At 46.2% G+C, this 16,232-nt stretch overlaps 1 protein-coding gene across 1 annotated transcript in view; it reads left to right on the top strand.

Annotated features, from left to right (window-relative positions):
- The first annotated feature begins 9,711 nt into the window (after nt 1–9,711).
- Nucleotides 9,712–16,232, top strand: part of LOC116973036 (glutathione S-transferase alpha-4-like) — a 31,260-nt gene continuing 24,739 nt past the window's right edge. The window contains exons 1-2 of the mRNA XM_033020677.1: nt 9,712–9,840; nt 14,709–14,806. Coding sequence (XP_032876568.1) covers nt 14,723–14,806 — 84 coding nt within the window. The 5' untranslated portion in view covers nt 9,712–9,840; nt 14,709–14,722. The remainder of the gene's footprint in view (nt 9,841–14,708; nt 14,807–16,232) is intronic.

Consider the following 16,232-nt stretch of genomic DNA (forward strand, 5'->3'; position numbering starts at 1 on the left):
ACATCCTTAGCAGCATGCCCAAGGCACCCACCACTCTCTGCATAAATAATAAAATATGCCCCACTAATCTCCTTTAAACCTTCCTCCTCTAACCTTAAAACTACAGCCTCTAGTCTTTGACATTTCTGTCGAGGGATAGGTGGTCACAACCCTTTCCCTAGCAATGCCTTTCATAATTTTATAAATTTCCATCAGATATCACCTCAACCTCAGATAAAACAATCCAAGTCAATCTGATTGTCCCTAGTCTGAGAAAGGATCTCGACCCAAAACGTCACCTATTCCTTTTCTCCAGAGATGCTGCCTGACCCGTTGAGTTACTCCAGTGTCTATCCCAGTCTGTCCAATCTAGCCTTGTAGCCAATACCCACTAATTATGGTAGTACTCTGGTAAACTTCTTCTGCCCCATTTCCAAAACTTCCACATCCTTCCTGGAATGAGCTGACCAGAATTGCATTTTATCTCACCCCACACCCCCCCCAAAGCGGCCTCGCCAAAGTCCTATAAAGCTGCCACAAGGAGCGGTCTCGACCTGAATCGTTGCCTACTCCTTTTCTCCAGAGATGCTGCCTTACCCGCTGACTCCAGCACTTTGTGTCTATCTTTGGTTTACACCAGCATCTGGAGTCCCCCCCCCCCCCCCCCCCCCCCCCCCCTGCACAAAATGACTTCCTGACTCTGGTATTCAATGCCATGGTGAATGAATGCCTTCTTTGCCACTCTATCTACTTGCGTCACCACTTTCAGGGAGCTATGGACTTCGATGCCAAGATCCTTCTGTACATCAGTGCTGTTGAAGGTCTTGCTATCAACTATAATCTGTGCCTTGCATTCCACCTCCAAAGAGCAACATCTTGCACTTAAAGGGCCTGTCCCACCTAGGCAATTTATTTTCGGCGACTGCCACAATCGTAGCAAGTCGCAGAAAAAGTGGCTACTGGACCGCCCAATATGACAATGTCTATGACAACCTACCACCTAGTCAACGGCAAGCTACAACAAGCTACTGACAACTGGAGACCCAATTAGGACGTCCACCTACGACCACACCTACGTCAACCAAATTCAACCAACGTCCATCCGCGACAAGCTATGACCCCGTCAGCGACAACTGACGACAATTCAGTCCCCGGTACATGTCGTCGGTTGACGTAGGTTGACATAAGTAGTCGCCAATGGAATTCACCGAAGTCAGCACCCGGCGACAACCTATGACAGCACCCATGACAGGAGATATCAAGCTACGTCAAGCCCACAGTCGCCGAAAAGTTTTGAACATTTCAAAATCCAGTGGCGACCAGAGAAACGTTACGACTCTCGACCATACAGGCGTCACCCCGCAGCCAAGTGGCGACAGCCTAGTCGCGCCTGTAGTCGCTGAAAAAATATATATATAAAGAAATAAATAAATGATTTAAAAAAAAAATGTTTTTAAATTGCCTGGGGCTTAAGGTAGATGGAAGAAGCTTCAGTAACTCAGCGGGTCAGACAGCATCTCTGGAGAAAAGGAATAGGTGATGTTTTGGGTAGAGGCCCTTTTTTGAGATGTGGAGACATGGAGACGTGGAGACATTTCCTCATTCCCCACTCTGGTCATTCCATGACCACTAATAGGATAATAACACAAGGCAGAGATTCATCAGCATTGGCTTATTAGTCATCCAAGTTTACATGGGTGGTAAATCTGTCAACTTACTTAATGAGTGTTTGGTGCCAGGAGAAACTTAATTCTAATTTGCAGCCCCTTCCCTCCTATCTCTGGGAGCTGTATTTCCAATCTCTCTACAAGGCCTTTTACAAATATTACAGAACAAAGCGTAAATTTACAACTCAGATCATTACATCTGCTTCGACTTTCTATAAACAAATCCATCAATCAAATTATTTTCTTCTCCAAGCAAATACTCCTCTTCCATACATCCTAATTCAACATAGCCAAGGCTAACTACAGGACCTATTATCTCTCAGCCTTGAATTCTGTCTCAACTCAGCCTAAACCTCACAGTTTAAGAATGTGTCATAGAGAAAAGAGCAGTTGACCTCTGGCCTAAGAAGAGGCCCCTATTCAGTTATCCATTCTCCAACACAATCATACCAAATACAATTTCCTCCAGCGATACAATTGCCTCAAAGCAATAAACTAAGCTAAGCAGGTTCAGGTCTCCATGTTTTGATACATCTTTGCCTGTGTGTATGTGTCTCTTTGTACTTTATTTCGTTAGGAAAACCTTAAGCTTTTCTTTTGCAAATTACCTAGCTTTATATAAAAGTCACTATCCAAGCAGTACTATTTATATAATATTACCTCAAACATAGTCAATTCATTCAAACTCCAGAGTGTACAAGCCGAGCTGCTCCATTCTCTCAGCATATGACAGTCCCACCATCCCGGGAATTAACCTTGTAAACCTACGCTGCACTCGCTCAATAGCAAGAATGTCCTTTCACAAATTTGGGGAACCAAAACTGCACACAATACTCCAGGTGTGGTCTCACTAGGGCTCTGGACAACTGCAGAAGGACCTCTTTCCTCCTATATTCGATTCCTCTTGTTATAAAGGCCAACATGCCATTCGCTTTCTTCACTGCCTGCTGTACCTGCATGCTTACTTTCATTGACTGATGTACAAGGACCCCCAGATCCCATTGTATCCCTTTTCCCCAACTTGACGCCATTTAGATAGTATCATGCACCAAGTATGCAAAGAATCGGCACGTATAGGACGGCAACAAAATTAAAGGGTTCAATGTGGTCCCCAAAGGTAACTCTTTGTTCTTGCCGGCCCCTACGACGGATCCTTCCTTGTTCTCTTGGCGACACGTCCTGGCACGACTTCTGGCACCCACCGGGCTGGAGTAACTCAGCGGGTCAGGCAGCATCTCTGGAGAACACGGACAGATGGCGTTTTCAGTCGGGACACTTCTTCAGACTGATTTATGGTTCAGCACTTTGTGTCTTTATTTTTGGTAAACCAGCATCTGCAATTCCTGGTTTCTCTATGAAAGAACAATGTTTAGTGCAGAATTAGAGAGGTTATAGGGAGAGATTGGGCAGACTAGGACTTTATTCCTTGAGACACAGGAGGTGATCTTAGAGGTGTATAAGATCATGAGAGGAATAGATCGGGTAACGGATTCTGTGCACTTACCCAGAGTCGGGGAATCAAGAACCAAAGGACTTAGGTTTAAGGTGAGGAGTGAAAGATGTAACAGAAACCAGAGGGAGACTTTAAAAAAAAAAAAATTATTTACACAAAGGGTGGTGGGTATATGGAATGAGCTGCCGGAGGAGGTAGTTGGGGCAGGTGCTATCCCATTCTAGAAACACAGGATAGGTTTAGAGCAGCATGGACCAAATGCAGGCAGGTGGGACTCGTGTAGACGTTGGTTGACATGGGGAAGTTGGGTCAAAGGGCCAGTTTCCACGCTGTATGACTAATTATGGAGTGTTGCACTGTCAGGAAACCAAGATGCAGTTTATTTGGTGTGTGATTCAGGTGAATGTTGTGGAGTCATAGAGTCATACGGCGTGGAAACCGGCCCTTCGGCCCAAACTGACCACCATGTCCCATCTACACTAGTCCCACCTACATGCGCTTGGCCCAAATCCCTCTAAACCTGCCCTAGCCATGTACCCGCCTAAATGTTTCATAAACATTGTGGTTCTACCTGCCTGAAATACCTCCACCGGCAGCTCGTTCCATACACCTACCACCCTGTGTGCAAGTGACGAATAAAACTGATATTGATTGATATTGATAGAGAAAGTTACCCCTCAGGTTCTTATTAAATCTTTCCTTCCCTGACCTTAAACGGTTAAATGCCCTCTGGTTCTTGATTCCCCAACTCTGGGCAAGTGATTGTGTGTCTACCCCAACTATTTCTCTGATGATTTTGGACGAATGTTGTCGAGTGCCAAGGCAATATTCAGTGCCATGCATCAGAAGAGTAGAGATGATCTCATCAGTCTGCATGTGGGCAAGTGGACAAGTTAAGGGGGACTTCCAAGCTTGCCACACACTGAATATTTGGATGACATAAGTGGTCAGGATGGGCAGCATGGTGGCACAGTGGTAGTGCTGCAGCCTCACAGCCCCAGAGACCTGGGTTCGACACTGACTACGGGTGCTGTCCGCACGGAGTCAGCACGTTCGCCCCGTGACCGCGTGGGTTATCTCCGGGTGCACTGGTTTTGTATTGTATTGTATTGTATTGTATTTTAATGACCACACAGCCAGGCTGGTGGAATTTATTTTCAGTACAGCTCGGTACAGGTTCCAACATTTCATCAAACATTAAACATATATAGCTCTTAAATATAGCCAATGAACTGGCCTCAACTACCCTCTGTGGCAGAGAGTTCCAGAGATTCACCACTCTGTGTGAAAAATGTTTTTCTCATCTCGGTCTTAAAGGATTTCCCCCTTATCCTTAAACTGTGACCCCTTGTTCTGGATTTCCCCAACATCGGGAACAATCTTCCTGCATCTAGCCTGTCCAACCCCTTAAGAATTTTGTAAGTTTATATAAGATCCCCCCTCAATCTCCTAAATTCTAGCGAGTTTAAGCCGAGTCTATCCAGTCTTTCGTCATATGAAAGTCCTGACATCGCAGGAATCAGTCTGGTAAAAGATGTTTGCTGCACAGTATAACTGCCGGATAATTCTGCTGTGAAGTCAGAGAACTGGTGAGCAATTAACTTCCGCCATCTCTCCATGATATCATGCAATAGAATCTCTTGAAGCAAACCTGCAAAGTCTCCACTTTTCAATTTCCTTTAAATTCCCTCTAAATTAATTTCTTGTAATTAACTCTACAACTATAGCATCTTTCTTCCGTTTAGTGCCCAAAGGCTTTGAAAATGTATAGTGGAAACCACTTGAACTAAGAATTCCTTCAGTCCTGTATCATTGAAATCGATACACGCAATGTCTTTGTTAAAATACTGATGAAGAGGCCTTTGGGCAATTTAAAAAATCCGTTGAAACAGGCCCTTCGGCCAACTCTATCTACGTTGGCCAGCGATCACTGCACACTAGTTCTAGCCTACACACTGGGGACTAGAAGCCAATTAACTTACAAAGCTGCACATCTTCGGGATGTGGGAAGAAACATGCAGATACAGCAGGCAGTGAAGAAAGCCTTCATAACAAGAGGAGTTGAGTATAGGAGCAAAGAGGTCCTTCTGCAGTTGTACAGGGCCCTAGTGAGACCACACCTGGAGTATTGTGTGCAGTTTTGGTCCCCTAACTTGAGGAAGGACATTCTTGCTATTGAGGGAGTGCAACGTAGGTTCACGAGGTTAATTCCTGGGATGGCAGGACTGTCATATGTTGTATGTCATATGACTGTCATATCTTGAAAGAATGGAGCGACTGGGCTTGTATACAGTGGAATTTAGAAGGATGAGAGGAAACCTGATTGAAGCATAAGATTATTAAGGGATTGGACATGCTAAAGGCAGGAAACACCTTCCCAATGTTGGGTGAGTGCAGAAGTTTAAGAATATGGGGTAGGCCATTTAGAACAGAGATGGGGAAAATCTTTTTCACTCAGAGTTGTGATTCTGTGGAATTCTCTGCCTCAGAAAGCAGTTGAGGCCGACTCTCTGGATGCTTTCAAGAGACATAGATAGATAGAGCACTTAAAGATAGCGGAGTCAAGGGGTATGGGGAGAAAGCAGGAACAGGGTACTGATTGTGGCTGATCAGCCACGATCACAGTGAATGGCAGTGAATGGCCGAATGGCCTACTCCTGCACCTATTGTCTATTGAAATCGGAGCACCCGGAGAAAACCTACATGGTCACAGGGAGAACATACAAACTCCACACAGACAGCACCCGATGTCAGGATCAAATCCGGGTTTCTGGCGCTGTGAGGCAGCCCCTCTGCCACCATTACTATTACAATTACAGATTCTAATTACATTAGAAGATTCATAAAGTCAACAATGTAACAGCAAGTTGTAGAGAAATGGCGATTCAGTGCTATTTTAAGAGGGGGGGGGTAACTGGGGTCAGCGTACATTTAAATTTGTTGACATCAAATCACATAGGAGAAACATTACTGAGATATCAACAGACCAAGACCTTGTTGCGTGTGTGATTTACCATGTACCTTTTACAGGGATGTTGCCAGGACTCGGGTGGCCTGATCTATTGGGAGAGGTGGAGCAGTCTAGGACTTTATTCCTTGCAGCGCAGGAGGATGAGGGGTGACCTTATAGAGGTGTACAAAATCATGAGGAATAGATTGGGTAAACACACAGAGTCTCTTATGCAAGAAGGAACTGCAGATGCTGTTTTACACCAAAGATAGACACAAAATGCTGGAGTAACTCAGCGAGACAGGCAGCATCTCTGGAGAGAAGGAATAGGTGATGTTTTGAGTCGAGACCCTTCTTCAGATTCTGTTTGCACACAGAGTCATTTACCCAGAGTAGGGGAATCGAGAACCAGAGGACATAGGTTTAAGGTGAGGGGGGGGGGGGGGGGGGGGGGGGGGGGGAGAAGAAGAGTTAATAGGAACCTGATGGGCAACTATTTTTTCACATAGGGTGGTAGATATATGGAATGAGCTGCCAGAGGAGGTAGTTGAGGCAGGTACTATCACAAACATTTATGTAAACTTTGACAGGCACATGGATATGACAGGTTTAGAGTGATATGGGATAAATGTGGTGGGAACGTTGGGCCGAAGGGTCTGTTTTCACACTGTAGAACTTTCTGAATCTAGGTTTACAGTGGGAAGGAGGGGGATGATCAGAGGTTCACTAGACTCAATACAAATCTCAATATAGGAGGTGATATTTGTAGCAGAATGTGCCAGGCCCAAAAGAACAGGATCCAATACAACATACTTTACCAATTCCATCACATACAGAGCAAGGTAAATGAATGAATCTTCAAATGCCACATCGCATTCACCCACCAACAATCTCCAGACATCAAATCAAAGTACCAGAGTCACTGACCGCGCTGCATCATCCCCCCCCCCCCCCCCCCCCCCACCGACCTCATCCCCACCCCCGGCCATAGACGGCCCGGGATCTGCGAGTGTGGAACCAGTCAGCGTGGGGTCTGGATGCTGGGACAGCAGACGGGCCCGCTACACTTGTATCCATGGTAACCTGCAGTTCCCCGCGTGTACCCCAGTTGGAGTTGCGTGGCAACAATACGGGTCATGAGTCGTGACACGACTGCCGTGAAACCTCCCTATAAGGTACATCCATTTTAGACACAAAATGCTGGAGATTGTTGGTGGGTGAATGCGATGTGGCATTTGAAGATTCATTCATTTACCTTGCTCTGTATGTGATGGAATTGGTAAAGTATGTTGTATTGGATCCTGTTCTGTTTGCAGGACTTATTTATTAACTGACAGCAGATCTTGAGAACATGGCATAGAGACCAGGTTCCCTGCTGGACCTGGTCTAGCCTTATGCCATATGACGTAGCTACTCCCCTGCTAGACTAAACCTCCAAGACTTCAGACACATCCAAGTAAGGCACTGCACGTGGCAGTCAGTCCTTCTTTTCCCATTTTAAAACAAAAAACACTTATTCTCTTATTCATCCTTTTCAACTGCATACAGTTGACACCAAAGATACTAGAGGAGAGCTCCTCAATAATCTTTGGTTGACACCAGTCGAGCAGGGGAGTACCTACGTCACATGGCATAGGAACCAGGTTCTGAGGGAGCAGAATTCCTGGGCGCGTTTAAGGCAGAGATAGATTTCTAATGACAGGGAAGTAGTTTACAGGGAAGTAGAAAGTTGCAGATACACTAAAAGTAGGCGCCTGCAGGTCTCTATCTATAAAGTAGAAACAAAGAACTGCAGATGCTGGATTATATCAAAGATTGACACAAAGAGCGTCTGTGGAGGAAAAAGTGTTGACTTTTCGGGTGACCCTTCTAATGAAACATCGCCTATCCATGTTCTGCAGAGATGCTGCCCGAGTTACTCCAGCATACCCCATCCCCAACCTCCGTTACATCGACGACTGCTTTGGTGCCACCTCCTGCACCCACACACAACTGACTGATTTCATCCACTTCACCACCAACTTCCATCCGGCACTCAAATACACCTGGACCATTTCCGACACTTCCCTACCATTCCTTGACCTCACTATCTCCATCGCAGGTGATAGACTTCTGACCGACATCCACTATAAACCCACTGACTCTCATGGCTATCTGGATTACACTTCTTCCCACCCTGCTTCCTGCAAGGACTCCATCCCCTACTCCCAATTCCTCCGTCTACGCCGCATCTGCTCCCAGGATGATGCGTTCCACACCAGGGCATCTGAAATGTCCTCATTCTTCAGGGAACGGGGGTTCCCCTCCTCCATAGATGAGACTCGCACTAGGGTCTCTTCCATACCCCACAACACTGCTCTCTCTCCCCATCCCCCCACTCGCAACAAGGGCAGAGTCCCCCTAGTCCTCACCTTTCACCCCACCAGCCGTCACATACAACAAGTAATCCTCCGTCAGTTTCGCCACCTCCAACGTGACCTCACCACTCGCCACATCTTCCCATCTCCCCCCATGTCTGCCTTCCGCAAAGACCGCTCCCTCCGCAACTCCCTTTTCAATTCTTCCCTTCCCTCCCGTACCACCCCCTCCCCGGGCACTTTCCGTTGCAACCGCAAGAAATGCAACACCTGTCCCTTTACCTCCCCCCTCGACTCCATTCAAGGACCCAAGCAGTCGTTCCAGGTGCGGCAGAGGTTCACCTGTATCTCCTCCAACCTCATCTACTGCATCCGCTGCTCTAGATGTCAGCTGATCTACATCGGTGAGACTAAGCGGAGGTTGGGCGATCGTTTCGCCGAACACCTCCGCTCGGTCCACAAGAACCAACTCCCCCTCCCATTTCCAATCCGACCTCTCTGTCCTGGGTCTCCATGGCCAGAGTGAGCAACACCAGAAATTGGAGGAACAGCACCTCATATTCCGCTTGGGGAGTCTGCATCCTGCGGGCATGAACATTGAATTCTCCCAATTTTGTTAACCCTTGCTGTCTCCTCCCATCCCTCAACCCTCGGGCTCCCCTCCTCCGTGGCTTTTAACTTCCTTCTCCCACCACCCCCTACCAGTCTGAAGAAGGGTTTCGGCCCAAAACGTTGCCTATTTCCTTCGCTCCATAGATGCTGCTGCACCCGCTGAGCTTCTCCAGCATTTTTGTGTACCTTACTCCAGCATTTCTTCGGTTTAATGTGTAGTACACATAAGATGAATAAGAGAGTACGTGTTTTATTTTTGTTTTAAAATGGGAAAAGAACGGCAGACTGCCACGTGCAGTGCCTTACTTGGATGTGTCTGAAGTCTTGGAGCTTGACTTCCCTACAGTGATCCTACAAATGGTCTTGGAGGTTTAGTCTAGCAGGGAGAGTAGCTACGTCATATACCCTAGACCGGCGGAGCGGTCCTCTTCTAGGGGGCCATCCTCTGCGACCGAGCGCTGGGCTTCGGGAGGGACGCTGTGGAGCTGTGAGGGAAGGGGGACACCCGCCTAGCCAGCCAGATCAGCCGAATCAACCCTAGCGATCAATGGGGTGACAGATGTCGCAGCCAGATCGCCCTCACACCCGAGAAATACTATGTGCTCCATCGCTTTATAAACCACGGATCGTCGAGTCACTTTTAGGCTGTGGTGATGGTTGCTTTCCCGTGAGCCTTCGTGCGTAGGTGGGACGGGCGGCGGCGCTGATTGGTCGGCTCCTGCAACAAGTCTCTGTGTAGCAATGTACTTGCAACCAAAGATCATATAGTGTAGCAACATTGCTTGCAACAGTTGGTGCGGGAGCGACGGAGTGCGGAACACGGTGAGTGTGGGACAGGGTCTACCAGAGAGGGTGGGCATGCACACTTGGGGATCTGCAGTGGTTATAAAACTCTTTCTGTCTGGCCTGATGAGTTGTTGCAATTGCATTTAAATCTTCCTTCCGTCCTGAAAATTATCTGGGACTTTGATTTGATCTCTGGAGCTTGTTTGTGGGTGCATGGGACGTGGTATTTGAAGATGCATTCATCGACCTGACTATGTTTGTGATGCTACCAACTACCATGACTTTACTGTACAAGAAAGAGCTGTAGATGCTGCAAAAATCGAAGGTAGACAAAAATACTGGAGAAACTCAGCGGGTGAGGCAGCATCTTTGGAGCGAAGGAATAGGTGACCCTTCTTCAGACATTGCTACTAATATTTTGCTAGCATGATACTAACAACGAGAATTGGTGGGATCATGGTGGATGAATTTAATGTTAAAGGAGAGAGTGAAAGGCCTGGATAGAGTGGATGTGAAGATATGTTTTCACCAATGGGAGAGTCTAGGAGCAGAGGCAACAGCCTCACAATAAAAGGATGTACCTTCAGGAAGTGGAAAAGGAGACATTTCTTTACTCTGAGTGTGGTGAATCGAAGGAATGCAATGCCAAGTTGAGAACAAGTCAAAGGGTGTTAAGGCAGAGATTGACGTAAGGGTGTAAGGGGCTATGGGGAGAAGACAGAAGAAAGGGGGAAAGATAGATCAGCCATGGTTGAATGGCAGAGTAGATTTGATGGGCCGAATGGCCTAATTCTGCTCCCGTCACTTATGAAGTTTGGTCTGCTGCTGGGCGCCATAGTGAACAATGCTGAGGTTGCTGTCAACTTAGGGATGGTGGGAGGGTCAGCAGCTTCCCGCTTGCTCCTGAGGGTTGCTGCTCAATAAGGCTGAGCCCCTGGGGGCTGGACCCGGCTTGAGGGGCTTGGGGGAAGAAGTCCCAGCTGTTATCAGGCAACTGATCCATTCTACCAACAACGAGAGAGCAGCCCTAACCCGAGTTACTATCTACCTCCTAAGAGACCCTCAGACTATCTTTAATCAGACTTTCCTAGTTTATAAGTTCTATGAGCCAAATTAGTCAGTTGGCCCATCGAGTCTACTCCACCATTCAATCATGGCTGATCTATCTTTCCCTCTCAACCCCATTGTCCAGCCTTCTCCCCATAACCCCCGACACCCGTACTAATCAAGAATCTGCCAATCACTGCCTTGTGCTAAACATTATTCATGCTATTCCCTTTATCATGTTTCTGGCATAATTGTAGTTACATATTGTCTTTGCACTGACTGGTCAGCATGCAACAAGAGAGGTTTTCACTGCACCTCGGTACATGTGACAATAAACTAAACTCAAGCTCAACCCGCCAAGCTATCCATCCACTCCTCTTCCATTGACTCCATCTACACCTCATGCTGCCTCAGCAAGGCCACCAGCATAATCAAGGACCAGTCTCACCCTCTCTTCTCCCTCTTCCATCAGGCAAGAGTTATAGAAGTGTGAAAACACACACCTCCAGATTCAGGGACAGTTTCTTCCCATCTGTTATCAGGCAACTGAGCAATCCTCTCACCAGCTAGATAGGTCCCAACCTCCCACCTACCTCCATTGGAGACTGTCAAGCTATCTATAATCGGACTTTATCTAGCACTAAACATTGTTCCCTTTATCCTGTGTCTGTACACTGTGGACGGCCTGATTGTAATTATGTATAATCTTTCCGCTTGACTGGATAGCACGCAACACATAAATGCTTTTCGCTGCACCTCAGTACACATAACGATAATCTCAATTTACTGCCTCAGGCTTTGTCCCACACCCATCTTCCCCCGTACTAAACATCACATCCTCAGCAGCCAACACTGGTTATTCATTTATTACATAAACCCAACCAAAGATCTTATAGCAGAGTAAGATGGGCTACTCCTGTGAAATGCAATGGACTGACGTGTAGTACGCTATGGAGGGGATCCTGGGCATTTTTCCACGCCCATTTTAGTAACCCGAGCCTACCTGACCTGACCCGACCCGACTCGCAGTGTAATCAATGTTACGGGGCAACAGTTTGTGTGGGTTAGATTCATAAATCTGTCAGTTCATACTTCTTGTCAAGAATAAAATTTGATTCTGGTAAATGCCTTTTTTAATGTTTCTTTTTAAATGGCTCACAAGCAGTGTTTGAGTTGATTTTGTAGTAACCGGAACCGACCCGACCCGACTCGCAGGGTGGTTGACACTGCGGGGGAACTTTTTGTGCGTGATATAGGGTTAGATTCATAATTCTGTTAGTTCATAATTCTGTTAATTCTTGTTAAAGAATAAAATGTTTATAAACACACATACATGAAAATTATATAAATGTATATAATCATATAACACACACAATTATATTTCTTCTGATCCAATAATGAACTTTATTTCAGACTAGACAAGGGACATTAAATAAGAAACATTGTAAACCTCCCGGCAACTTCACACACAGTAGGCCTTATCCCACCCCCCCCCCCCCCCCCCCGGCACTCCCTCGCCTACCCCCTCACTACAATGTCTCCCCCCCTCCTATGCCCCTCTCCCCGCACTCCCTCTCCTCGCCAAAGATCTTATAGCAGAGTAAGATGGGCTACTCCTGCGAAATGCAATGGGCTGACATGTAGTACGCTATGGAGGGGATCCTGGGCATTTTTCCACGCCCATTTTAGTAACCTGAGCCTACCTGACCTGACCCGACCCGACTCGCAGTGTAATCAATGTTGCGGGGCAACAGTTTGTGTGGGTTAGATTCATAAATCTGTCAGTTCATACTTCTTGTCAAGAATAAAATTTGATTCTGGTAATTGTCTTTTTTAATGTTTTTTAAATAATTTCTTTTTAAATGGCTCACAAGCAGTGTTTGAGTTGATTTTGTAGGAACCGGAACCGACCCGACTCGCAGGGTAATTGACATTGCGGGGGAACTTTTTGTGCGTGATATAGGGTTAGATTCATAATTCTGTTAGTTCTTATTAAAGAATAAAATGTTTATAAACACACATACATGAAAATTATATAAATGTATATAATCATATAACACACACAATTATATTTCTTCTGATCCAATAATGAACTTTATTTCAGACTAGGCAAGGGACATTAAATAAGAAACATTGTAAATAAGAAACATTGTAAACCTCCCGGCAACTTCACACACACTAGGCCTTATCCCCCCCCCCCCCCCCCCCCCCGGCACTCCCTCGCCTACCCCCTCACTACAATGTCTCCCCCCCCCCTCCTATGCCCCTCTCCCCCTCTCCTCGCCAAAGATCTTATAGCAGAGTAAGATGGGCTACTCCTGCGAAATGCAATGGGCTGACGTGTAGTACGCTATGGAGGGGATCCTGGGCATTTTTCCACGCCCATTTTAGTAACCTGAGCCTACCTGACCTGACCCGACCCGACTCGCAGTGTAATCAATTTTGTGGGGCAACAGTTTGTGTGGGTTAGATTCATAAATCTGTCAGTTCATACTTCTTGTCAAGAATAAAATTTGATTCTGGTAATTGTCTTTTTTAATGTTTTTTAAATAATTTCTTTTTAAATGGCTCACAAGCAGTGTTTGAGTTGATTTTGTAGAAAGTTCATTTCAAATATCGCTATACATAAGCTCTTAGATACATCTTGTGGTGGGAGATTGCAATCTTCACGTGGTCCGCCCTGTTTCGACGAATGCAATCAACCTGGCGTGCACAATCAAATAGAACAAGTTGTCCTACAATTTTAGAATTTTAGAAGAAGATACATCTTAGATAAGCATCTCAGATACAGTACGTATATAGCTGTGACACTAAGAGCACTATTTTCAAGTCCCAGTTTGTAAGTGCAAGGTTCTATTGAAGGGTCCCAACCTGAAACATCACCTGTCCATATTCTCCAGAGACGCTGCTTGACCTGACGAGTTACTCCAGCATATTGGGTTTTATCTTTGGTATAAACCAGCATCTGCAGTTCGTTTTTATTATGTTATTATTTTCTTCTTATCTCGTCTTCACTGATCTCAAAGTGAAGCCATCTATTATTTTCTGAATAGAATTAAGCGTAGTTGGCCTGGTATGTTCAGAGTCACTCTCCAAGGGGGTCTGCTGACTGTACAATCAGTTTCAAGTTCTATGGGTGGTGCAGCGGTCGAGTTGCTGCCTCATAGCATCTGAGGCCTGGGTTTAATCCTGACCTCGAGTGCTGTCTGTATAGAGTCTGTGCCTTCTCCCCGTCACCACTCTCCCCGTCTCCGGGTGCTCCATTTTCCTCCCACATCCCAAAGACATGCAGGTTTGTAGGTTATTTGGCTTCTGTAAATTGTAAATTGTTCCTAGTGTGCAGGATTGTGTTAGTGTGCATGGTGATTGCTGATAGGCAAGGACTCATACGTGATAGGAGCAGAATTAAATCATTCGGCTCATCAAATCTACTCCGCCATTCAATCATGGCTGATCTATCTCTCCCCTCCCCCTAACCCTGTTCTCCTGCCCTGACTCGGTGGGCCAAAGGGCCTGTTTCCACACAGTATCTCTAAACAAAATTAAATTAAAGTCCTGGGGAGAGAGGCAACCAGAGAGGTGTGACCAGAACTACTCCATAGACATATAGGTTGGTAGCCTAATTGGCTTTGGTAAAATTGTAGACTGTCCCGAGTGTGTAGGATAATGTTAGAGTGTGAGGATTACTGGTCGGCACGGACTTGGTGGGGCGAAGGACCCGTCTCCGTGCTGCATTTCTAAACTAGCAAACATAGATTACGGTGCGATCTGTGTCCCAATGCCCATTTAAAGTACAGACAGGCAAGGGAGGCAGGGTGGGTTGTTGCTGCTGAACTCATTGTCTGTTCTGTTTCCAGGAAAGGATACCACCATGTCGAAGCCCAAGCTGTATTACTTTAATGGAAGAGGAAGAATGGAGTCAGTTCGCTGGCTTTTGGCAGCTGCTGGTGTAGAGGTTGTGTACACGATGATCTGATTTTTACTTAAAGTGGTGTATCCAAGTCAATTCCCATTTCAGCATAATGGCGCAGCTGGTAGAACTAGAGACCAGACACGAGCCCAACTCGCCTATGCCCCATCTAAGCTAGTCCCATTTGCCCATAGTTGGCCCATATCCCTCCAAACTCTTCCTATCCATGTACCTGTCCAAGTGTCTTTTAAATGCCCGGCATCAAATGGCAGTGGAGTTGCTGCCTTACAGCACCAGACGCCAGGGTTTGACATGGACTAGGTGTGCTGTCTACACGGAATTTGTACGTTCTCCCTGTGACTGCGTGGGTTTTCTCTAGCTGCTCCGGTTTCCTCCCACACTCCAAAGACGTACAGTTTAGATTAATCAACTTCGGCAAAATTGAGGATCGCTGGTCAGTGCGGATTCGGTGGGCCGAAGGGCCTGTTTCTGCACTGTATGTCTGAAGTCTAGGCTAAATGTAAATGTGCATGTCTCAGTTACCTCATCTGCAGCTCGTTCCATATAGCCACCATCCAGCTGATCAAGATCCTACTGTAATTTTGGATAAACATCTTCATTGTCTACTATTATACGTTCTTCATTATTATCTGCAAATTTGCTAATTATGCCTCATCTTCTCATCTAAAGGCACGGCCTCACATGGGGTTCAATTGACCTCTGTTGCTGTTTGTGGAGAGTTTGCATGTTCCCCCCTGTGACCAAGTGGGTTTCCTCTGGCAGCATCGGTTTCCTTCCATATCCCAAACATGGCGGCGTAGCGGTACAGTTGCTGACTTACAGCGCCAGAGACCCGGGCTCAATCTCAACCACGGGTGCTGTCTGTACGGCGTTTGTAGCTTCTCCCTGTGACTGTGTAGGTTATCCTCAGAGTGCTCCGGTTTGCAGGTTGGTAAAAGGTGGTAATGAGTAATGTAATGAGTTGGATGATCAGCCATGATCATATTGAATGGCGGTGAATGGCCTACTCCTGCACCTATTTTCTATGTTTCTATGTAAATTGTCCCTAGTGTGTAGGATAGTGCTAGTATACAGGGCGATCGCTGGTCGCCTCGGACTCAGTGGGCCAAAGGGCCTGTTTCTGCGCTGTATTTCTAAACTAAACATGGGTTTGTAGGATAATTGACCTTGTGTGCATAGACTGAATGAGAAAGTGGGATGACATAGAACAAGTGTGAACAGGGGATGGATGTTCGATGTGGACTCAGTGGACCTGTTTCCGTGCTGCACCTTTCAATCAGTGACTAAATGTTAACAAGATGATTGTATTTAAGATAAACTTCATCACTTGCATCAATACAGTCACCAGGCTTTATGGCACTGATTGTCTGCAACTATTATCCCACACAACTTATCTGGGTTCTATTTGGACCATAGAAACAACCATTAAAATGTAACCCATGTTCTCCAG

Source organism: Amblyraja radiata, chromosome 5, assembly GCF_010909765.2.
Source record: "Amblyraja radiata isolate CabotCenter1 chromosome 5, sAmbRad1.1.pri, whole genome shotgun sequence".
In the NCBI taxonomy this organism is placed as follows: domain Eukaryota; kingdom Metazoa; phylum Chordata; class Chondrichthyes; order Rajiformes; family Rajidae; genus Amblyraja; species Amblyraja radiata.